The sequence below is a fragment of the Oncorhynchus mykiss genome, chromosome 19, assembly GCF_013265735.2.
Source record: "Oncorhynchus mykiss isolate Arlee chromosome 19, USDA_OmykA_1.1, whole genome shotgun sequence".
Lineage (NCBI taxonomy): Eukaryota > Metazoa > Chordata > Actinopteri > Salmoniformes > Salmonidae > Oncorhynchus > Oncorhynchus mykiss.
Window position 1 is genome coordinate 48,808,895 of NC_048583.1, and position 24,706 is coordinate 48,833,600.

The 24,706-nt window shown below is 44.6% G+C and overlaps 1 protein-coding gene across 1 annotated transcript in view; it reads right to left on the reverse strand.

The window, feature by feature from the left end:
• Positions 1 to 3,417: 3,417 nt before the first annotated feature.
• The window catches only part of LOC110498375 (disks large-associated protein 2-like), an 83,991-nt gene continuing 62,702 nt past the window's right edge, over positions 3,418 to 24,706 (reverse strand). Inside the window, exons 5-10 of the mRNA XM_036954988.1 lie at positions 13,865 to 14,244; positions 7,583 to 7,668; positions 6,971 to 7,413; positions 6,770 to 6,861; positions 4,837 to 4,992; positions 3,418 to 3,905 (exon numbers count right to left, since the gene is read on the reverse strand). Of these exons, the coding sequence (XP_036810883.1) occupies positions 3,699 to 3,905; positions 4,837 to 4,992; positions 6,770 to 6,861; positions 6,971 to 7,413; positions 7,583 to 7,668; positions 13,865 to 14,244 (1,364 nt within the window). The 3' untranslated portion in view covers positions 3,418 to 3,698. The remainder of the gene's footprint in view (positions 3,906 to 4,836; positions 4,993 to 6,769; positions 6,862 to 6,970; positions 7,414 to 7,582; positions 7,669 to 13,864; positions 14,245 to 24,706) is intronic.

Sequence of the window (24,706 nt, forward strand, 5' to 3'; positions counted from 1 at the left end):
CAACTACCCACAAAACACAGGTGGGAAAAGGCTACCTAAGTATGGTTCTCAATTCTAGACAACGATAGACAGCTGCCTCTGATTGAGAACCACACCCGGCCAAACACACACAAATAGAAAACATAGAACATAAAACATAGAATGCCCACCCCAACTCATGCCCTGACCAAACCAAAATAGAGACCTAAAAAGGATCTCTAAGGTCAGGGCGTGATAGTAACCCCCCCCCCCCCCCCCCCCCCCCCCGAAAGGTGCGGACTCCGGCCGCAAAACCTAAACCTATAGGGGAGGGTCCGGGTAGGCGGCTCTGGTGTGGGACGTGGACCCCGCTCCCCCTTAGGCTTGGCCCACTTAGTTGGCACCTCGTCGCCAACCCCGGACTGGGACCCTCACAGCGGGCCTCGGACAGGAGGGCGACTCTGGCAGTTCCGGACAGGAGGGAGACTCTGGCAGCTCCGGACAGGAGGGAGACTCTGGCAGCTCCGGACAGGAGGGAGACTCTGGCAGCTCCGGACAGGAGGGAGACTCTGGCAGCTCCGGACAGCAGGGAGACTGTGGCAGCTCCGGACAGGAGGGAGACTGGCAGCTCCGGACAGGAGGGAGACTCTGGCAGCTCCGGACAGGAGGGAGACTCTGGCAGCTCCGGACAGGAGGGAGACTCTGGCAGCTCCGGACAAGTGACAGGCACAGGACTCACCAGGCTGGGGAGACACACAGCAGACCTGGTTCTGGGAACAGGCACAGGACTCACCAGGCTGGGGAGACACACAGACGTACAGACGTACAGTTTCTTAACACATCGCTTCAATAGAAACAAACATCTCTCTGGTAAGAAGAAGGGCGGTGGTGTATGCCTTATGACTAACGAGTCGTGGTGTGATCATAGCAACATACAGGAACTAAAGTCCTTTTGTTCACCAGACCTAGAATTCCTTACAATCAAATGCAGACCGCATTACCTACCGAGATAATTCTCTTTGATTATAATCACAGGCGTGTTTAACCCCCCCAAGCAGACACCTCGACGGCCCTGAAAGAACTTCATTGGACTCTATGTAAACTGGAAACCACATATCCCGAGGCTGCATTTACTGTAGCTGGGGATTTTAATAAAGTTCATCTGAAAGGCTCCCTAAATTGTATCAGCATATCGAATGTGCGACCCGGGCTGGCAGCATTCTGAATCATTGCTACTCCTCCCTTGCCCTCCTTTCGGCAAATCTGACCACGACTCCATTTTGTTGCTCCCAACCAATAGACAGAAACTAAAACAGGAAACGCCCATACTCAGGTCTGTTCAACGCTGGTACGACCAATCTGATTCCACGCTTCAAGATTGCTTCGATCACGTGGACTGGGATATGTTCCAGATAGCCTCAGACAACAACATTGATGTATACGCTAATTCGGTGAGCGAGTTTATTAGCAAGTGTATTGGTGATGTTGTACCCACGGTGACTATTAAAACATTTCCCAACCAGAAACCGTGGATTGATGGCAGCATTCGCACAAATCTGAAAGCGCGAACCACTGCTTTTAATCATGGCAAGGCATCCGGAAACATGAGCGAATACAAACAGTGTAGCTATTCCCTCCGTAAGGCAATCAAACAAGCTAAGCATCAGTGTAGAGACAAAGTAGAGTCGTAATTCAACGGCTCAGACACAAGACGTATGTGGTAGGGTCTACAGTCAATCACGGATTACAAAAAGAAAACCAGCCCACTCGCGGACACCGATATCTTGCTCCCAGACAAACTTAACAACTTCTTTGCTCGCTTTGAGGACAATACAGTGCCACTGACACGGCCCGCTACCAAAACCTGCGGGCTCTCCATCACCGCAGCCATTGTGAGTAAAACATTTAAACGTGTTAACCCTCGCAAGGCAGCCGGCCCAGACAGCATCCCTAGCCGCGTCCTCAGAGCATGCTCAGACCAGCTGGCTGGTGTGTTTAAGGAACATATTCAATCAATCCCTATCCCAGTCTGCTGTTCCCACATGCTTCAAGAGGGCCACCATTGTTCCTGTTCCCAAGAAAGCTAAGATAACTGAGCTAAACAACTATCGCCCTGTAGCACTCTCTTCTGTCATCATGAAGGGCTTTGAGAGACTAGTCAAGGATCATATCACCTCCACCCTACCTGACATCCTAGACCCACTCGAATTTGCTTACCGCCCCAATAGGTTCACAGACGACGCAATAGCCATTACACTGCCCTAACCCATCTGGACAAGAGAAATACCCATGTAAGAATGTTGTTCATCGATTACAGCTCAGCATTTAACACCGTAGTACCCTCCAAACTCATCATTAAGCTCGAGACCCTGGGTCTCGACCCCACCCTGTGCAACTGGGCCTTGGACTTTCTGACGGGCCGCCCCTAGGTGGTAAGGGTAGGAAACCAAGAAACATGAGCAATGTTTGATACTCAACACTGGGGCCCCAAAAGGGTGCGTTCTCAGCCCTCCCCTGTACTCCCTGTTCACCCATGACTGCGTGGCTATGCACGCCTCCAACTCAACTCGATTACCAACAACGACGAGACGGCCTACAGGGAGGAGGTGAGAGCCCTCGGAGTGTGGTATCAGGAAAATAACCTCACACTCAACGTCAACAAAACAAAGGAGATGATTGTGGACTTCAGGAAACAGCAGAGGGAGTGGACAAACTGAAATGGTCCACCCACACAGACAGCGTGGTGAAGAAGGCGCAACAGCGCCTCTTCAACCTCAGGAGGCTGAAGAAATTTGGCTTGTCACCGAAAACATTCACAAACTTTAACAGACGCATAATCGAGAGCATCCTGTCGGGCTGTAATTGTCGCTCTGTGAAATTGTCAGATTACTTGTTAGATATTACTGCACGGTCAGAACTAGAAGCACAAGCATTTCACTACACTCACATTAACAACTGCTAACCATGTGTATGTGACCAATAAAATGTTATTTGATTTGATCCCATCTAGTTTGCGGTTAGTGGGATTACGATTTGTTTTTCAACAGGACAATGACCCAACACAACTCTTAGCTGTATAAGAGCAATTTGACCAACAACGAGAGTGATGGAGTGCTGCATCAGATGACCTGGCCTCCACAATCACCTGACCTCAACCCGATTGAGATCGTTTGGGATGAATTGGATTGCAGAGTGAAGGAAAAGCAGCCAACAAGTGCTCAGCATATGTGGGAACTCCTTCAAGACTGTTGGAAAAGCATTCCAGGTGAAGCTGGTTGAGAGAATGCCAAGAGTGTGCAAAGCTGTCATCAAAGCAAAGGGTGGCTATTTGAAGAATCTCAAATATAAAATACATTTTGATTTGTTTAACACTTTTTTGGTTACTACATGATTCCATATGTGTTATTTCATCATTTTGATGTCTTCATTATTATTCTACAAGGTATAACATAGCATAAATAAAGAAAACCCTTGAATGAGTAGGTGTGTCCAAACTGTTGACTGGTTCTGTATATCTACTTAATACATATTTGGTAATGGATGAGGGGTTCTGCGATATCGTACTTAGCGAGGACTGGAGTGGAGATGAACTCAGAAGATGATGACAGTCATGAGGAGACAGATAAAGGAGGAAAGTGTACAGTAGATAGTCTAGAAAAAGGCTAGTTAAAGGAGAGTCTAGTTGAGGGGAAGTCTGAAGGGGGAGACGCCCCTCACCCCTGACCCCTGTCCCAGTGCTCTCAAAGGCGAGTCTGGGCCTCAGGGATGTAGATCTCGATGCTGTCTGCTCTCTCTGACACCGAGTTCTGACGGAAGGAAGCTGCACGCTTGGCCGCCATCAGCCTCCTGCGTGCCTCCTGGCGGTGGCGGTCTGGAAGATCCAGGGATTTCTCCCGCGTCACGCCTCTCTTCCCGATCATGGACTTCTTTGGTATGGCAGGTGGTAACTGGACACATGAAGAAAGAGAGACAAACTAGACCAAAATCTGAACTGTATCAAAAACGATGCTGTAATTCAACATGTATAAGCAGTAGTTGACATATCATCAATTTGTGTGATTAGAAATAAATCAGCATTGTTAAGCACCATGTCAATGACACCCAGTGGTATATATCAGCATAGTTAAGCACCATGTCAATGACACCCAGTGGTATAAATCAGCATAGTTAAGCACCATGTCAATGACACCCAGTGGTATAAATCAGCATAGTTAAGCACCATGTCAATGACACCCAGTGGTATTAATCAGCATAGTTAAGCACCATGCCAATGACACCCAGTGGTATAAATCAGCATAGTGAAGCACCATGTCAATGACACCCAGTGGTATAAATCAGCATAGTTAAGCACCATGTCAATGACACCCAGTGGTATATATCAGCATAGTTAAGCACCATGTCAATGACACCCAGTGGTATAAATCAGCATAGTTAAGCACCATGTCAATGACACCCAGTGGTATAAATCAGCATTGTTAAGCACCATGTCAATGACACCCAGTGGTATAAATCAGCATAGTGAAGCACCATGTCAATGACACCCAGTGGTATAAATCAGCATAGTTAAGCACCATGTCAATGACACCCAGTGGTATAAATCAGCATAGTGAAGCACCATGTCAAATACACCCTGTGGTGCTTAACTAAGCGTTTGACCTCACATAACGAAGAGCACCACTCCACACTACTACAATGTGGCTCTGAGTAATCTCACATCTCTCTCTAATAAGGCTGACTGTGTGATATGTAGCTGTATCTGTTTCCATAGAAATACAATGACTCTAATTGTGTGTCTGTGTCTCACCAGGCATTGAGAATACCCACTATAGACAACAGAATAAGAATAGACTGTATTCTCTATACCTCAGTGCTACCCACCTTCTTCTCAGGGCTCTTCTCTACGGGCCTCCAGTCGTTGTTCTTCATCTGCTGCAGCTTGTCAAACTTGGTGGTGACGTCATCGATGGACAGCTGCAGGAGGTCCCAGAATCCAGCCAGGTCCTGAGAGGTGGGGCGGGGCATGGCACTGGGGTCCTGCAAGGGGTTATAGATGACCACATCAGTGCCTGAATTACAGATACTTTAGGCCTGAGACCGAGATCATATTCCATGTTCACTTTATAAACAGTGTAGTTTTAGACTGTAAGTTATTTATTGCACTTCTGATAACTTCCACTAGATGTCCTTATCAGAACTTCAACAGCAGAAAACTGCAAGGATTTATGGTATATTTAAAATAATAATAAAACAGTTTCAGCAAAGTCATGGTAGCAGGAAGGTCAAACTTCAAAAAGACAATAATTTCAGTTTTTCTCCAATTGTCATCTCATGGTTAGACTATTGGACTTAGAGGACACTTCATTATAATGAGCCACAACAAAATGTGATCCATGGCAATCTCTCCTAACCCCCATGAGGATGGGAAATCATGAAGAGGGCTCACATTTCATTCACTGACAGTCAGTCTTATTCATCACATCACATCGACCAGAGTCCCAATCAGCTGGAGCTCTAGTGTCTCAGACCCACTATTGACACCACAGAAGATACTAGTGAGACTATAGCCTAAATCTCCAACTCTGTTATGAAGTTAAGAGTTGAGAAATAAGATCCATAGCATCCCATTGGACTCCGGCTTACCATCTCCGCCCATTAATTCAGTGACTTGATGTGCTCCATATACTGGATAGCTGGAGGGCACAACAATATCAAAGCCAACTGTCTGGGGGAGTTTCAGACTGCTGCATTCTGAATGTAGATCTAAATATATAGGCTCTGAAGTAAAGGTTTAGGTCACTCTTTGAATTACAATGAAGTTAATAAAGTGGAAGGTCTCAGAAAGGAAAAATAGTAAGCAGTACTTAATAAGTGTTCAGAACTACGTGCCGTACATGGTAAAGGTTAATTGCACGTTATTAACACAATAGCTTAGGCTACTGTCATTATAAAGTGGTGCCAAGAGCTACAGTACACATGTACATACATACAGTACCAGGCAAAGCTTTAGTAGTTCTGTAATTCATAAAGTATGCGGGTGCCGTATTGATAGATTGCACCTCCGTCACTCGGTTGCGTCATGACATTGTTCTGAACGTTCTTAATAAGCCATCCTCTATCGGCGGCGCCATAGTGGTGCCCTAAAGTGGTGATTAGCCCAGTCATTCTGGAAGGAGGTTAACTACTGTTTCGTCTAAATTACACTATAGTGCCTGGAAATATGATGATATTGCTAAAGTAGTCAAATACTTAGTAGAACAACTTTGCCAGCATTATCATGTCATCAAATTTACTTTAGACAGATGACAATGTCATTAGCTAGCAAAGTTCGTAAAAAATAGCTAGCAATGGTAACATTAGCCAGCTAAAATCCAGTGGCCTCCCCTCAAGCTTAGCTTGCTAGCTAATGTTATACTGCATCTAAAGTCAATTTGGTAACATCAACATTATGACAAAAGGCTTCCTACTAATTATTTGCCTCTTTTTGAATGTCATTTTATTTCCAAGCCACTGTAATGCACTTTTTATGAGTCTACAACTGTCTTTGGAAGTTTGTTCAAGTTAGGTTATCCAGGAGAGAAAAAAGCTTTACAAATAAAGCACAATTAGTCATCTCCTTAAGCCTCAAATTTGCGCATGTGTTATTTCATAGTTTTGATGCCTTTTCCTATTATTCTACAATGTAGAAAATAGTAAAAAATTAAGAAAACCCTTGAATGAGTAGGTGTTCTAAAACTTTTGACCGGTAGTGTATTTTTTTTAACACACACTCACAAACTGTATGTACACACAATGTTTCAATGACTTTACTCACCAGGTTCTGCTGACAAAGCCAGTATAACTGCTGGAATTTCTGAGACATAAGGAGCTGAGCACTGCCCACCGCACTCCTGATTTTACCTAGGACTGAAAGACAGAAAATCAACTCATCGTCTGTTACCTAAAAGTCTTACGAGTCTCTATGGAAGAAAATGTTTCCTAATTGACTGTACATTCTGACTCCTATCCCACTCACTGTCCTCAGAGAGGTCGTTCTCCTCTGCCTCTGCCTCCATCTCTTTACACCATCCCTCCATCCTCTTGGTCTCTGCGTGGAGCAGCTGCATGAACCAGCTTCCATCCCTCCGCAAGGCGGGGGACACGCGGCCCGACTCTCCAGACGATGCTGCGGGCTCCCTTGGAGAGGGGGGCTCTAGCTGCCAGGTGGTCTCGCTGGAGGTCTGCTGGGGGCTGGGGGGCTCCGTGGGTGTCCGGTAGTCCTCCCGGTAGCTGAAGAGGCCCTGGGTGCGGACGGTGCGAACTCCGTACTGGGTGGGCGTGCTGGGCTCAGAGTGCCCCCCTAGGAAGCCCCCTCCAAACTGTAGGCCCTTGTCCTCCATGGTGGGAAACCCCTCCATCTCCATGTCAGCCTGAACGGAGGCTGTTACACTGTTGGAGCGCTTCAACCTGCCCTGCCCTCTGAGACACAGATTAGGGAAAGCAAACATTCAGGCAAGGGGTATTGTAAACTAACACACACAGAGAGAAAGAGGAAAGGCTGGTGGTGACTTTGATAAAGACACACTGGGCCAGGCCTGTAGTAAAGCCATTGTTACAGAAAAGGAATGTATGAAAAACAACATTTTACCTTTTGTCATCTTCTACTTGGATCCCCACAGAATGGTATTCCCTCGATCCTTTGGTTTCTGACTCAGAGTCGGTGGCTGCTTCCACCTAATGCAACACAATATAACAGCAACAGTGTTCTCATTATGACCACTCCCAGACGTCCGTGGGGTTATTGGTCCCGTGCTGTGCCTCCTCAACTGTAAGCGGCCTGTCAGAACATAACTACAGTGTGATTTACAGAGGCAGAGAACTCAACCAAACACAACTAGTTCTTCAACACCCTCAGCACTCAACACAGTGATTTATACCAACAACAAGCAGCCGTTTTGGAGATACACAGGGACGGCATTAAAAAAACAAAAATACATTACAAAACCTAATTAGGGTGTGGAGAGATGTGATCATGTGTAGTATGCCTGGGGTGGTGTGTAACAGACTGACAGACAGGTGTTTATTAGTGTTCATTGAAGCATGGTACTGGGTGGATGGTGCTGGCCAGGGATGGTAGAGACTGATCCCTCTTGGTCCTGAGAGTTGTTGCTCCTGATTGAATGGCCCTATCAGCACTGATCCTCTACTTCCTTTATGGACTGTCTGTCTGTCTGTCTGTCTCGTGCTCTCTCTGCCATTCTCTCTCTTTCTCTCTTTGCCTCTCTCTCTCTTTTTGTCTGTCGCTCTCTCTCCCTCTTTCTCTGTCTCTCTCTCTTTATCTATCTCACACATGGTCCATGGGCACCCTGTCTATCTCTTTCTTTCTAATCTGATCTTTCTCCATGAACTTGTTTCACACACAAAAACATATATCCTGTGACTGTTCGAGTCAGAAAAAAAACATTGTCGCTTCATTACATGTACTGTCAACAAAACTTTTACCATGCCTGACTGCCCTCGACCAGCACAACAACATCCTGTGGCGGACTGCAATAGCATCGAATAGTCCCCGCGATATGCAACTGTTCAGGGAAGTCAGGAACCAATACACACAGTCAGTCAGGAAAGCTAAGGCCAGCTTCTTCAGGCAGAAATTTGCATCCTGTAGCTCTAACTCCAAAAAGTTCACTGTGAAGTCCATGGAGAACAAGAGCACCTCCTCCCAGCTGCCCACTGCACTGAGTCTAGGTAACACGGTCATCACCGATAAATCCATGATTATCGAAAACTTCGACAAGCATTTCTCAACGTCATCTACAAAATAGCTTCCAATACTCTACTCAGCAAACTGGATGCAGTTTATCACAGTGCCATCCGTTTTGTTACTAAAGCACCTTATACCACCCACCACTGCGACCTGTATGCTCTAGTCGGCTGGCCCTCGCTACATGTTCATTGCCAGACCCACTGGCTCCAGGTCATCTACAAGTCCATGCTAGGTAAAGCTCCACCTTATCTCAGTTCACTGGTCACAATGGCAACACCCACCCGTAGCACGCGCTCCAGCAGGTGTATCTCACTGATCATCCCTAAAGCCAACACCTCATTTGGCCGCCTTTCGTTCCAGTTCTCTGCTGCCTGTGACTGGAACGAATTGCAAAAATCGCTGAAGTTGGAGACTTTTATCTCCCTCACCAACTTCAAACATCTGCTATCTGAGCAGCTAACCGATCGCTGCAGCTGTACATAGTCTATCGGTAAATAACCCACCCAATTTACCTACCTCATCCCCATACTGTATATTTATTTACTTTTCTGCTCTTTTGCATACCAATATCTCTACCTGTACATGACCATCTGATCATTTATCACTCCAGTGTTAATCTGCAAAATTGTAATTATCCGCCTACCTCCTCATGCCTTTTGCACACAATGTATATAGACTCTTTTTTTTCTACTGTGTTATTGACTTGTTAATTGTTTACTCCGTGTGTAACTCTGTGTTGTCTGTTCACACTGCTATGCTTTATCTTGGCCAGGTATCAGTTGTAAATCAGAACTTGTTCTCAACTAGCCTACCTGGTTAAATAAAGGTGAAATAAAATAAAAAAATAAAAAAAGTTGCATATAGCCTACAGTCTGCAGGGACTAGTAATATCTGGGAGGTAGAAGTGTGTGGTGTGTGTGGTAGCTTGATTTAGTCCTTGTGACGCCCACTGACGTGTTGTCTCTCTGTTGAGTAATACAAGTGTGAGACCAGCAGACCTCTAATTTTAAACTTGATTATTAACAGGGTCATTTGATCATCTATTCACCCACATTTGAATCCTCCTCCGCTCTGAGAGACTACACAGTGGAATCCAGCTGAAGCAGGCAGAGTCCTGATAGAACATCTGTCTGCCTGTCTGTCTGTCTGAGAGCCTTAAAAGCTCACATGAATAACTCTTTAGCTTTAAGTGGTTTGCAATGAACAGAGAATCTAGAAAAATGTCAAGCCTGCTACATTGCAGAGTAGCCTGGTACAAGCAGTGACATTTTTGGAGGGACACTTTGCTATTCAGGCAGCGAGCACTCTGAATCCTCCTTTTCTTTCCCAAAAAGGTAATCAGTGGTGAGTCGCTACTGGTCCAGGTGACCTCCATTACTTTCTGCTAAAGACACAAAGCGAAGTCCACCTCAGAGAGACAGAATGGGCTGCTGTTCTATGATGGATGAGGAGGGGAGAGATTTAGGGGATCCTGGGAAATGTTCAAAGTGTGCTGGTAGAGACAGAAAAAATAAGCAACACCTGGTTTTATGAATACACACACCACGCTACGCACACACACACACGCGCACACAGCACAGGTGTGGAAACCTTGGAAACTGTAGGCATCAGCATAATGGAGATTAAGGCAGGTAGTAAGTTACAGTAGGTAGGTAGTGAGAGTAAGATCCCGCTACATTATCCATTCTTACACTGTCCTAATATGGACGCCGTACACTATAAATGCCCCCAGAACGTAAGGCGTCAAAACTCAAACACTGCGCCCAAATGGTCAAAGACTAAGGATTAAGATTGTGGTCCATTCTGAGGTGAGGGGTGAAAGGTCAAACTATGGGCCAATCAATAGGGTTGTAGGCTTCAGTACCAGAGGTGAATTTTACTGAACTGTGCCCAGGAGGTCTGTGACGATGCAGGTGAATTTAAACTGATCTTACCACACTGGCCGAATACTAGCTGCACAGTTTAAAGGGAAACTTTGTTGGAGGTTTTGCTGCCTTTTGGTGTTGCATGTCTGGTATGTTTCAATAAATGTAGACATTCACACTGCCAGCCATTACTAATCGAAAGTGCTTCTGTATTTTACACACATCATTGGATCCAATTTGAAAACCAATGTAATTCAGGCCTTCCTGCCTCTCCTTCTCCATTACCCCCTGTCTCTCTCTTCCTTCTCTCTCTTTCTCTCTGTAACCAACCATACCCTCTTCCTTCTCTCTCTTTCTCTCTATCACCCCACCATACCCTCTCTTCCTTCTCTCTCTTTCTCTCTGCAACTCCCCCAGACCCTCTTTTCCTTCTCTCTCCTTCTGCCTATTCTCCCCAGCAATTATATATATTATTCTGTATCTGCATCTGATTAGGAGTGTGGTGAATCAGGGGTCCGTTAGTGAGCAGATTTGGGGAGACGGCGGGTAGTGTGTTTGGGTGGCATGGCATGCAACACAGCAAGGCACCACGCTGAGCGGCACGGCATTCAGCTCAGCTATTTAAAATCTTCATTCATCACCCAGGATGGGCTGCCTGATCATCTCTCTGAGGGACTGAGACTCACCTGTCTCCACAAACAAACCCTGCCTGGGGGGAGAGAGAGGGAGGAGATAGATAGAGAGAAACAGAGAGAGAAAGAGAGAAGGGGAGAGAGAGCGAGAGAGAATAGAGAGAGAGAGAGAGGGGGAGGGAAAGAAAGAATGGGCAAAGAGACAAGTGGAGATAGATAGTTGAGAGATGAGAGAGAGGAGAATGAGAAAAGAAGAGAGGGAATAGAGAGAGATGAGAGACAGGAGGATAGAAGAGGGTGACCATTGAGAGTAATTTGATTTGATTTATTAGGACGACGCTATTAGACGATACCATTGGCAACAGCTAGTCTTACTAGAGTCTGACACTTACTGAAAAAGACGTTACAGACAAAATGCTTAACAATTTACACACATTGAAAATGATAACATGTAGTGCGCATGTGTGTCCATCTATCAGTTACATGTACATGTCAGTACATATAGTACACACAACAAGCAGGTCAGATAGGGGAGAGGCATTGTGCCGCGAGGTGTTGCTTTATTTGTTTTTTGAAACCAGGTTTGTTGTTCACTTGCTCTATAAGAGAGGGAAGGGAGTTCCATGCACTCATGGCTCTGTATAATACGGTATGTTTCCTTGAATTTGTTCTGTCCCTAGGTAGTGTGAAAAGACCCCTGGTGGCATGTCTGGTGGGGTAAGTGTGTGTTGCAGTGCTGTGTAAGTTGAATATGCAAACCATTTGGAATTTTCAACACATGAATGTTTCTCCTAGAAAGAAGTGATGCAGTCAGTAACTCCTCAACTCTTAGCCAAGAGAGACTGACATGAATGGTATTTATATCAGCCCTCTGATTACAATGAAGAGCAAGAAGTGCCACTCTGGCCTACCGGGTGGCGCAGTGGTTAGGGGCGCTGTACTGCAGCGCCAGCTGTGCCATCAGAGTCCCTGGGTTCACGCCCAGGCTCTGTCGTAACCGGCCGTGACCGGGAGGTCCTTGGGGCGACGCACAATTGGCCTAGCGTTGCCCGGGTTAGGGAGGGCTTGGTCGGTAGGGGTGTCCTTGTCTCATTGCGCACCAGCGACTCCTGTGGCGGGCTGGGCGCAGTGTGCGCTAGCCAAGGTGGCCAGGTGCACGGTGTTTCCTCCGGCGCATTGGTGCGGCTGGCTTCCGGGTTGGATGCGTGCTGTGTTAAGAAGCAGTGCGGCTTGGTTGGGTTGTGTATCGGAGGACGCATGACTTTCAACCTTCGTCTCTCCCGAGCCCGTACGGGAGTTGTAGCGATGAGACAAGATATTAGCTACTACAACAATTGGATACCACGAAATTGGGGAGAAAAAGGGGTAAAAAAAAAGTGCCACTCTGTTCTAGGCTAGTTGCAGCTTAACTAGGTCTTTCCTTGCAGCACTCAACCACACGACTGGACAATAATCAAGATAAGATAAAAGGACCTGCAGGCTTTGTGGAGTGTGGTGTCAAAACATCTTTATTATGGACAGACTTCTCCCGATCTTTACAACCATTGAATCAATATGTTTCAACCATAACAGTTTACAATCTAAGGTAACACCAAGTAATTTAGTCTCCTCAATGTGTTCAACAGCCACACCATTCCTTGCCAGATTCAGCTGAGGTCTAGAACTTAGGGAATGATTTGTACCAAATACAATGCTTTTAGTTTTAGAGATGTTCAGGACCAGTTTATTACTGACCACCCATTTGAAAACGGACTGCAACTCTTTGCTTAGGGTTTCAGTGACTTCATTAGCTGTGGTTGCTGATGCGTATATGGATGAATCATCAGCATACATGGACACTCATGCTTTGTTTAATGCCAGTGGCAGGTCATTGGTAAAAATAGAAAAGAGTAGAGGGCCTAGAGAGCTGCCCTGGGGTACACCACGCTTTAAATGTTTGACATTAGAGAAGCTTCCATTAATTAGATACATGTAGATAGCTCTGAATCCATGATAATCCCAGCCTTTGAACAGGGAAATAGTGAGATAGGGAAGGAACGAGCTCACTGCACCATACACAAGCAGAACAACTTTAATATTCTCCTTTGATAAAAGGCTGTATGCAGTCTGAATTGGTGACTGCTGGCCTGTCTGTCTGTCTGTCTGTCTGTCTGTCTGTCTGTCTGTCTGTCTGTTTGATTGATTTATTCAGGGGAACTGTCAGGCCAGACGTCTGCAGACTGCAGTGTGTGATGAAGCCCCTTACTCCCAGGGTCACAGATGGAAGAGAGAATGAAAGAGAAAAGAGAGAGTGTAAGAGAGTGAAGAGAGAGAAAAGAGAGAGGAGAGAGAGGGAGAGGGGAGAGGGGAGAGGGAGGGAGGGAGGAAGGGAGAGAGACCCATTCAGTAAAGCCCGATTCATGAGTTGAATTCTAATTAATGGATTGCAGTAGGATGACTCATTGGTTCTATTTTTAGACCTAGAGGAGAGACTGGTGTGCCAGAGTGGGATAGATGAGCGTGCGACTTTACGAATGGGTGGGTGTGTGTGTGTGCACAATTTTTTGTATACCCGTGTGTGTGTGTGTGTGTGTGTGTGTGTGTGTGTGTGTGTGTGTGTGTGTGTGTGTGTGTGTGTGTGTGTGTGTGTGTGTGTGTGTGTGCTTGCGTGCGTGCGTGCCACTCACCTGTATCCCTATGGAAGAGCGTGGTGTTTTGAGGTACTCCTCAGCCTTGGACACCAGGATGGCTTTATCACAGGTCATCACTGAGCTATGACTGTCTGTGGACGGGTGTCTCTTCCCAGACATCACCCCTGCAGCCTCCATGGCTATAGTCACCGCCTTGGCACTGTCCAGACTGTCTGTGGAGTTATACAGGGACCTGCCCAGGCTCAGGCCCAGCCCGTCCCCCCACCCTCGAGGAGGTCTACCCTCATGGTACGCATCCTGGGTGGATTCTGTGCTGCTCTGAGCCGTGACTGAGATGACGGGCTTAGAGCCTACGGTGGAGCGGGGCGGGACCGGCGGAGGGGTCATCTTCTTGTAGTTGTTTGTGTACGTGATCTCTGAAAGATAGAGGAATAGAGAAGGTCAAAGTTAAAAGGAAGTAATATGATGTGGAAGTAGATGAGGTACTGTAGGGCTATGCTGTTGACAATCAGAGAGCGGAGAGACCACAGAGGTATTCACTGTGGAGTGTTGACAGCCATTCTCCTTACATGCATTTGATGAGCAGGGGATTATAAAAATGTAAAATATATTTTAAGTGCAAACGAGAATGTGACTATATAAATACAGTGCCTTGCGAAAGTATTCGGCCCCCTTGAACTTTGCGACCCTTTGCCACATTACAGGCTTCAAACATAAAGATATAAAATTGTATTTTTTTGTGAAGAATCAACAACAAGTGGGACACAATCATGAAGTGGAACGACATTTATTGGATATTTCAAACTTTTTTTAACAAATCAAAAACTGAAAAATTGGGCGTGCAAAATTATTCAGCCCCCTTAAGTTAATACTTTGTAGCGCCACCTTTTGCTGCGATTACAGCTGTAAGTCGCTTGGGGTATGTCTCTATCAGTTTTGCACATCGAGAGACTGAAGTTTTTTCCCATTCCTCCTTGCAAAACAGCTCGAGCTCAGTGAGGTTGGATGGAGAGCATTTGTGAACAGCAGTTTTCAGTTCTTTCCACAGATTCTCGATTGGATTCAGGTCTGGACTTTGACTTGGCCATTCTAACACCTGGATATGTTTATTTTTGAACCATTCCATTGTAGATTTTGCTTTATGTTTTGGATCATTGTCTTCTTGGAAGACAAATCTCCGTCCCAGTCTCAGGTCTTTTGCAGACTCCATCAGGTTTTCTTCCAGAATGGTCCTGTATTTGGCTCCATCCATCTTCCCATCAATTTTAACCATCTTCCCTGTCCCTGCTGAAGAAAAGCAGGCCCAAACCATGATGCTGCCACCACCATGTTTGACAGTGGGGATGGTTTGTTCAGGGTGATGAGCTGTGTTGCTTTTACGCCAAACATAACGTTTTGCATTGTTGCCAAAAAGTTCAATTTTGGTTTCATCTGACCAGAGCACCTTCTTCCACATGTTTGGTGTGTCTCCCAGGTGGCTTGTGGCAAACTTTAAACAACACTTTTTATGGATATCTTTAAGAAATGGCTTTCTTCTTGCCACTCTTCCATAAAGGCCAGATTTGTGCAATATACGACGATATACGATTGTTGTCCTATGGACAGAGTCTCCCACCTCAGCTGTAGATCTCTGCAGTTCATCCAAAGTGATCATGGGCCTCTTGGCTGCATCTCTGATCAGTCTTCTCCTTGTATGAGCTGAAAGTTTAGAGGGACGGCCAGGTCTTGGTAGATTTGCAGTGGTCTGATACTCCTTCCATTTCAATATTATCGCTTGCACAGTGCTCCTTGGGATGTTTAAAGCTTGGGAAATCTTTTTGTATCCAAATCCGGCTTTAAACTTCTTCACAACAGTATCTCGGACCTGCCTGGTGTGTTCCTTGTTCTTCATGATGCTCTCTGCGCTTTTAACGGACCTCTGAGACTATCACAGTGCAGGTGCATTTATACGGAGACTTGATTACACACAGGTGGATTGTATTTATCATCATTAGTCATTTAGGTCAACATTGGATCATTCAGAGATCCTCACTGAACTTCTGGAGAGAGTTTGCTGCACTGAAAGTAAAGGGGCTGAATAATTTTGCACGCCCAATTTTTCAGTTTTTGATTTGTTAAAAAAGTTTGAAATATCCAATAAATGTCGTTCCACTTCATGATTGTGTCCCACTTGTTGTTGATTCTTCACAAAAAAATACAGTTTTATATCTTTATGTTTGAAGCCTGAAATGTGGCAAAAGGTCGCAAAGTTCAAGGGGGCCGAATACTTTCGCAAGGCACTGTAACTGGGTTTGATGTGTCCTCTCCTTTAAAAAATAACTTTGACGGAGCAGCCTAATTCTGTAACAGGCTATCAACTCAAACATTTTGAACCATTTGAAGAACATCTAATGATCAAAGCCCACAGTGGTCTTGGCTCATCAGAACTCTTATAAAGAGAGGTTTTGCACTATCCAGAATCCTTAGGACGTCACTACCCCCTTGAAGTTGCCATTTTAAATGGTTACGGCAAGGGTTAAGATTAGGGTTAGGTAAGACTTCTGGCTAGGGTAGGGGTTAAGATTAGGGTTAGGTAAGACTTCTGGCTAATGTAGGGGTTAAGATTAGGGTTAGGTAAGACTTCTGGCTAAGGTAGGGGTTAAGATTAGGGTTAGGTAAGACTTCTGGCTAGGGTAGGGGTTAAGATTAGGGTTAGGTAAGACTTCTGGCTAAGGTAGGGGTTAAGATTAGGGTTAGGTAAGACTTCTGGCTAGGGTAGGGGTTAAGATTAGGGTTAGGTAAGACTTCTGGCTAGGGTAGGGGTTAAGGTTATGGTTAGTGTTTATGGTAGGGACATCCCAAGGAGACCAGATACCACTGACCATAGAGAAAGGGAAGGAGGAATACAGTACACTAAATTATACAGCAGGCCAGCATTTCTAAGAAACTAGTATATTGTAGGGACTAATGGAGTTTTCAACGGTTTGCAATTATTTGTTACACAAAATGTATGCTCACTGAAAAATTCAAGCATGTCTTCTGGGCATCAAATTAAATAATTTATGAATGTATGGACTGACAGGGGCTAATTGATTTGTGTTCAGTCCCTTCAGTGAATTCTGCATCCTCTATTCCATTCTCCAGAAAATATTTCCACTGGGTTTCTCATTTGAAGAAAACTTATCCTCTTCGGACTACTTTAAAATGGACTAACAATGGCATTGGAGTATGAATTGGTTTTGAATATGCATTCAATGCAGAATTTGTCCCTCCAACACCATGACCCTTAAGCACTCCCCAGCAGCACCCAGGCTGGTTCTATAAATACCCTCTGCTGACATCCGCTGTGTAGAGCTCAGCATACTGCTCTAAGGCCTAATGACTCACTTTGTCCCCCATTCAGAAATTATCTTCTCAAAGAGGTCACCAAGATGAGTCAGTAGAGAGAGAAAGAATAACAAAGAAGAGACAGAAAGATACAGACATTGAGAGAGAGAAAAGGCAAGATAAAGTGTATATACAGTACATATACAGAGAGAGAAAGAGAGGGTGAGGGAGAAAAAAGAGAAAGAAAGAGAGAGTGCGAGAGGGAGAAAAAGATAAATAAATAAATAAAGAGAGAGAGAGAGGGTAAGAGAAGGAAATAAAATGAGAATATTCAGCAGATGGACCCCCCCCCCCCCATCTTGGCAGTGTTACTTAGCATTTAGCCTGTCCCCTCACGTCTCAGCCAACAGAAACCATAGCAACCATACCAGGCAAGACAGGTGGTTTTACTTAACCTTTAAATCACACAATAACTATCCAGACAGAAAACCTGCTCCTTATCTCCATGACAACAACATGGACACCTTTTTGCTTGTTAGCAGTCATTCAAATAATTGGACTTTCAAAAAGCAAAGTGTCTCCGGCCATATCATCAAGATGATAAAAAATACTAAACAGTGCTTCGTTTACCAGGATTTTAAGGATATCCCACTGGGCACAGACGTCAGTTCAACGTCTAGTTTTGATTTACAGAACCAGTCAAAAGTTTAGACGCACCTACTCATTCAAGGGTTTTTCTTGATTTGAACTATTTTCTACATTGCACATCAAAACTATGAAATAACACATATGAAATCATGAAGTAACCCCAAAAAGTGTTAAACAAATCAAAATATATTTTATAATTGAGATTCTTCAAAGTAGCCACCCTTTGCCTTGATGACAGCTATGCACACTCTTGGCATTTTCTCAGCCAGCTTCACCTGGAATGCATTTCAATTAACAGGTGTGCCTGTTCATTTGTGGAATTTCTATCCTTTGTAATGTGTTTGAGCCAATCAGTTGTGTTGTGACAAGGTAGGGGTGGTATACAGAAGGTAGCCCTATTTGGTAAAACACCAAGTCAATATTATGGCAAGAACAGCTCAAATAAGCAAAGAGAAACTTTAAGACACGAAGGTCAGTCAACACGGAACATTTCAAGAACTTTGAAAGTTTCTTCAAGTGCAGTCGCAAAAACCATCAAGCACCATGATGCAACTGGCTCTCATGAGGACCGCCACAGGAAAGGAAAACTCAGAGTTACCTCTGCTGCAGAGGAGAAGTTAATTAGAGTTACCAGCCTCAGATTGCAGCCCAATAAATGATTCAAAGAGTTCAAGTAACAGAATCACCACAACATCAACTGTTCAAAGGAGCGACTGCGTGAATCAGGCCTTCATGGTTGAACTGCTGCAAAGAAACCACTAACAAAGGACACCAATAAGAAGAAAAGACTTGCTTGGGCCAACAAACATGAGCAATGGACATTAGACCGGTGGAAATGTGTGCTTTGGGTCCAAATGATGAGTCCAAATGTGAGATTTTTGGTGCCAACCACCGTGTCTTTGTGAGATGCAGAGCAGGTGAACAGAGGATCTCCGCATGTGTGGTTCCCACCGTGAAGCATGGAGGAGGAGGTGTGACACTGTTGCTGATTTATTTAGAATTCAAGGCACACTTAACCAGCATGACTACCACAACATTCTGCAGCGATATGCCATCCCATCTGTTTTGCGCGTAGTGGGACAATCTTTTTTTCCCCAACAGTTTTTTAAAAATGGAACCTTTATTTAACTAGGCAAGTCAGTTAAGAACAAGTTCTTATTTACAATGACGTTCTACCCCGGCCAAACCCTAACCCAGACGATGCTGGGCCAATTGTCCTATGGGACTCCCAATCCCGGCCAGTTATGATGCAGCCTGGAATCGAACCAGGGTCTGTAATGACGCCTCTAGCACTGAGATGCAGTGCCTTAGACTTTTTTTTTCAATTTAAAGTTTTATTGGTATTTCAATCCCCTAAAGATGCCTCGGTCAACGGAGTACTTCTTCACCTCATCAAACTCTCCGTGCTTTCAGTATATTCCAGCTGACAGGTCCCGGTGTAAGGTGAGTTTGGTGTTTCCCACTGTAATGGTGTTGATTTTCGCCGCCTGTAGGACTCTTTCCTTGTCGGTGAATCTCAGGAAACGTATGGTGATTGGGCGCGGTGGTTGTCTGGCTGCTAGTGGGGGCCTCAGTGCTTGGTGAGCTCTCTTGAGTTCTATGGGCCTGTCGGTGGACAGGTGGAGCCACTCGGGAAGTTTGTCCTGCAGGATGCGGATCAGTGGCATGTTTCCCTCTACTTTTTCTCCCAGATTTAATAGAACGCAAGTATTCCTTCGTCACCTGTTTTCCAGGTTTTCCAGGTTTTCTCTTCCAGATGCTCTATTTTCTTTTTAGCATATGCTATTGTTTCCATGGCGTTTGTCAGTGAGTTTTCCATGGATAGGATTCACCTCTCTGCCTCATCCAGGTGCCCGCCTTGATGGTTAACTTGTTATTGATGTCAGGGCAAAGCATTTTCCAGGGTTGTCACCTTGCCCCCTATCGCACTGAGCTGAGAGTTAATGCCATCTAATTTGATGTTGAGTTCTGTACATTGAGATCTCAGTTCAGAAAGGATGTCTTCGGCAGAGTGCAAGGTTGGCATTTGTTGGGCCTGGGGGGCCCTCTTGCGCCTGGCTAATGGCGCTAGATTTTTCGGAAGCTAGCTGTTTCTTGGAGGCTTTTTCCGTGGCTAATGCTCAAATCCGGGTACAAATGTCACCTGTAATGTCACCTTTTGTAGCCGCCATGACCTTTTGACTAAAGCTAAAGGAGTTTTAACTTGAAGTGGAGGTAAGATTAGGAATTGGAAACTACTTGTGCGGAGCTCTTAGTTCATGCGGCCATCTCGTTCAAGGGTCACGTGATCCCCCCTTAGACTGTTTTAAAAGGGCAGAACCCCACCTGCTTGGAGCCCCATATTTTCAGCAAAAATGTGGGGCTTGTCTGTTTTGCATGTTATTTTGGCATTAATACATGTCACATATCAGTTTGTAAACAATGTAAATATATATATATATATATACATATATCGAGTTAATAAAGCCGCATACAAACATGGTCTCTTTTAGTTTTTCTTGAATAAGGCAGCTCCAACATGAAGGTGCTTCAGCCTAACTCAGTGGTTTCTGTGGTGGTGGGGCAAGCCAGCAGAAAATCCGGAGCGTTGCACCGTGATTGGCTCAGTGTTTTATCACTCAAGGGAACACTACGTCACCGTAGTGGGGTAGAGCTCGAAAATTCAAGCCCCCTGGGTGCTGCCATAGAGTTACATTAGAAGTGCCCATCCAAGAAGGCTCAAGTTCATTGGCCACAGATAAAATGACTTCAAATCACGTTATATCTACAGTAGCTTTGATTGGACGAATCATGTCAACATCATACTTTCACATTTTTAGCTAGCAGTCATCATCATGAATCAAGTTGACAATCTGCTGGTAAAATCTTTTTAATCCTTGTCATATGAAGAGAAATAATGAAGAGAAATTATAGATAAAACATATCCTTGCTCAACGGTCATTGGACATAAACATTTCACAACAAATTGGAAATTGCAAATTCAAACCACCAATGAGTGGTTGGAACGAACCAGTGGATAACTGCAAGCATTGCAAAGCAATCCTGAGCCTGCTATTCAGTGGAGTGGCTTTGTGGTCCAAGTCTAAGATTAAGTATCTCTTTTCCTAGTTTAAAATGATAAAACTTTCAGCATTGTCCATGCTGTCAATGAAGCATGATTTGTGCAGCACACAAAACAACTGTTAACTTGAAACTGCAAATTATGACTTTAGTGAGTTCAAGACAACTGGGAACTTGGGAAAAATGAGTTACGGCTGGGAAAATACATTTTGAACTTTCATCCAACTCAGAATCGTAAATCGGGAACTCGGGCCACTTTCTAGAGCTAAGACCTCAAGATCACTGACGCCATCATGATTCAATTTTAGATTTTTTTTTTTAGTTAACAGTTGTCTTGAAAGCACCATAAATACAGAGAATGCCAGACTTTGATGACAGAATTTTCCCACGAAGGACCGTCGCACCACTTTCCTATTCAAGTGAGCACAGAACAACAAGGTGAGTCCGAAAATGTCTTGTATGCTGCTGCATAAATGACATAATATGCCAGGGAGATATATATATACTGTAGCTAAGAAAGTAATACTTAGTGTATATTGTGTAGTAAGCTGGTAGTAGCCCATGTGCCTCACCCTAATAATTTGGTCTATTTTCACCTCTTAATTTCACCCACTGTTCTGAATTGGTGGTGCACATGTAGCCTATAACCTGTTTTTGAGAAATGTAAACATTTAATATTGTAAGAGCTTTCATTGTCTGCTTATATGCCCCCTTTATTTATCCTACGGTTCTGACTTGGTGTACAGGGACAACACTGTAAGAACGGCCCATGTTCTGAATTCTGTCGCTGTACATTTCAAAAGTGCTGAACAAATAGTTATAGACTATTAGTCTGTCCTAGCTCGATCATTAATATGTTATTCGAAATTACGGATTGCCTCATATCCGCTTGTCATCCCCTTATGCCATGGCTTGTACGTCTCAATTGTCAGTAGAAACCACATTTGTTTAAGCAAGTCAGCCATATCAGCTATGTTTTTTTAAGAGGCAGGAAATGAGGCTGAATGAACTGTTTCACTGCCAGACAAGGCTCAACTGATATTCAGGTGTAGCAGTGTTGGGATGGGACCCTGCTGTTGGGACAGCTTTCTGTAGGCCCGAACAGTTTGTGGGCACCGTTTGTCACTGTTATTATGCAATTAATGTATTGTTTAGTGTTGTGTTGTGTATTGGCTTTGCTGGCATGCATCCCACATGTATTTATTTTTTGCCAACCAAGATTTACATGCTAAAATCGCCACTGACGATGAGTAACGATAACTTGGCTATGTACACGGGGTACCAGTACCGAGTCGATGTGCAAGGGTACAAGGTAATTATGTGCAGGGGTACGAGGTAATTATGTGCAGGGGTACAAGGTAATTGTCACTCCTCTCTGTCACTCCAGACCCCATGGCTGGCAGCACAGCATCTGCCACGGAGGCCTTAACTCCAGCATTTTAAACAAAATAACTTGACAAAGTGCTCTCCCTGCCAGATGTATCACCAAGGCCCAGGGAATCTACAAATAGAAACCTTGACCTATACAGAGGAGAAGGGTGTGTGTGTGTGTGCCTGTTGGTGAGTGTGCGGAGGGAGTGAGGGAGGGAAGTAATGAAGGAAGGATGGAGGGAAGGAAGGAAGGAAGGTCCATCAGTCATGCGGGCCAATGTTCCGAAGCGTTCGTCATTGCTAGAGCTCTCACGATTTCTCTCACTCCCATAGACCGTTTTAGGAGGAAGAGGGGAGAGGAGAAGAGGGAAAAGAGGAGAGGGGTATTTTACATTCCCCTGCCGTTTTTCAATCTACCTGCAAGATAAGGGCTTGTGCCTGATGAATCAATAAGGTCCACAACGCGGCAGAGGCTCAAGGAGAAAATAAATAGCCAAAGGTGATCAGAGAGAGAGAGAGAGAGAGAGAGAGAGAGAGAGAAAGAGAGAGAGAGAGAGAAAGAGAGAGAGAGAGTGAGTGTTGCAGGGTTTTAACGGTAACTGACGCTTGTTTTCAGGGATTATTATGTGGTGGTGTTGTTGTTTTGTTTAATCTTGATAAGCTTGATAAACCAGTGTGAATGTGAGACTGCTTATTCACAGAATTTTTACTGTATGTCATGAATAAATTATAAATGATGCTGGTTTAAAACATATTCACCATCCGCTATTGGCTTGGACAGGAGGTTTACCTGGGGTTTCGTGGGTCGTCCGGTCAGTGCTGCAGGTGGAGGGGAGGCGGAACTGGATCCCTGAAACAAGCCAGCCAATCACATTCAACATCCTGGTCACATCTGCCTAGTACACAGAACACTAATCACAGTACACTATACAGAAAAACAGCTACATACTGTACCCATAGATAGGAGGATAATGGGAGATAATAAAATATAATATATCAATTGAAGCACCTTGGATAGATTGTAAGGCAGCAGCAGTTTACTTTTTCCTTCAACAGCAACATACACTCACCGGACAGTTTATTAGGTACACCCATCTAGTAATGGGTCGGAACCCTCTTTTCCTTCAGAAGAGCCTGAATTCTTCAGGGCATTCTACAAGGTGTTGGAAATGTTCCACATGGATTTTGGTCCATGCTGACACGATGGCATCATGCAGTTGCTGCAGATTGGACGTTGGTACATTCATGCTGCGAACAGCCTGTTCCATCTCATCCCAAAGATGCTCTATTGGGTTGAGGTCTGGGAACTGACCAGGCCACTCAACTGAACTAAATGTTCTTCCACTCCTCAATTGTCCAGTGTTGGTGACCGTGTTCTCACTGGAGCCCTCTTGTTTTTCTCTAGTAGGAGTGGAACCCAGGGTGGTCGTCTGCTACAATAGCCCATCCCTGACAAGGATCGACGAGTTGTGCTTTCCCAGATGCTGTTCTGCACACCACAAATCAAATTTTATTGGTCACACACACATATTTAGCCGGTGTTATTGTGGGTGTAGCGAAATGCTTATGTTCCTAGCTCCAACAGTGCAGTAACATCTAACAATTCACAACAATACACACAAATCTAAAATTTGTCTATATCGAATCTTCCATTCCTCTCAAAAATTTCAGAAAAGGCTGTTGCGCAGTAACTCACTGCCTTCCTGAAGACAAACAATGTATACGAAATGCTTCGTATCATCATAGCATTGACACTGCACTTGTGAAGGTGGTAAATGACCTTTTAATGGCATCAGACCGAGGCTTTGCATCTGTCCTCGTGCTCCTAGACCTTAGTGCCTCTTTTGATACCATCGATCACCACATTCTTTTGGAGCGATTGGAAACCCAAATTGGTCTACACGGACAAGTTCTGGCCTGGTTTAGATCTTATCTGTCAGAAAGATATCAGTTTGTCTCTGTGAATGGTTTGTCCGTTGACCAATCAACTGTAAATGTCGGTGTTCCTCAAGGTTCCGTTTTAGGACCACTATTGTTTTCACTATATATTTTACCTCTTGGGGATGTCATTCGAAAACATAATGTTAACTTTCACTGCTATGTGGATGACACACAGCTGTACATTTCAATGAAACATGGTGAAGCCCCAAAATTGCCCTCGCTAGAAGCCTGTGTTTCAGACATAAGGAAGTGGATGGCTGCAAACTTTCTACTTTTAAACTCGGACAAAACAGAGATGCTTGTTCTAGGTCCCAAGAAACAAAGAAATCTTCTGTTGAATCTGACAATTAATCTTAATGATTGTACAGTCGTCTCCAATAAAACTGTGAAGGACCTCGGCGTTACTCTGGACCCTGATCTCTCTTTTGATGAACATATCAAGACTGTTTCAAGGACAGCTTTTTTCATCTACGTAACATTGCAAAAATCAGAAACTTTCTGTACAAAAATTGATGCAGAAAAATGTACCATGCTTTTGTTACTTCTAGGTTA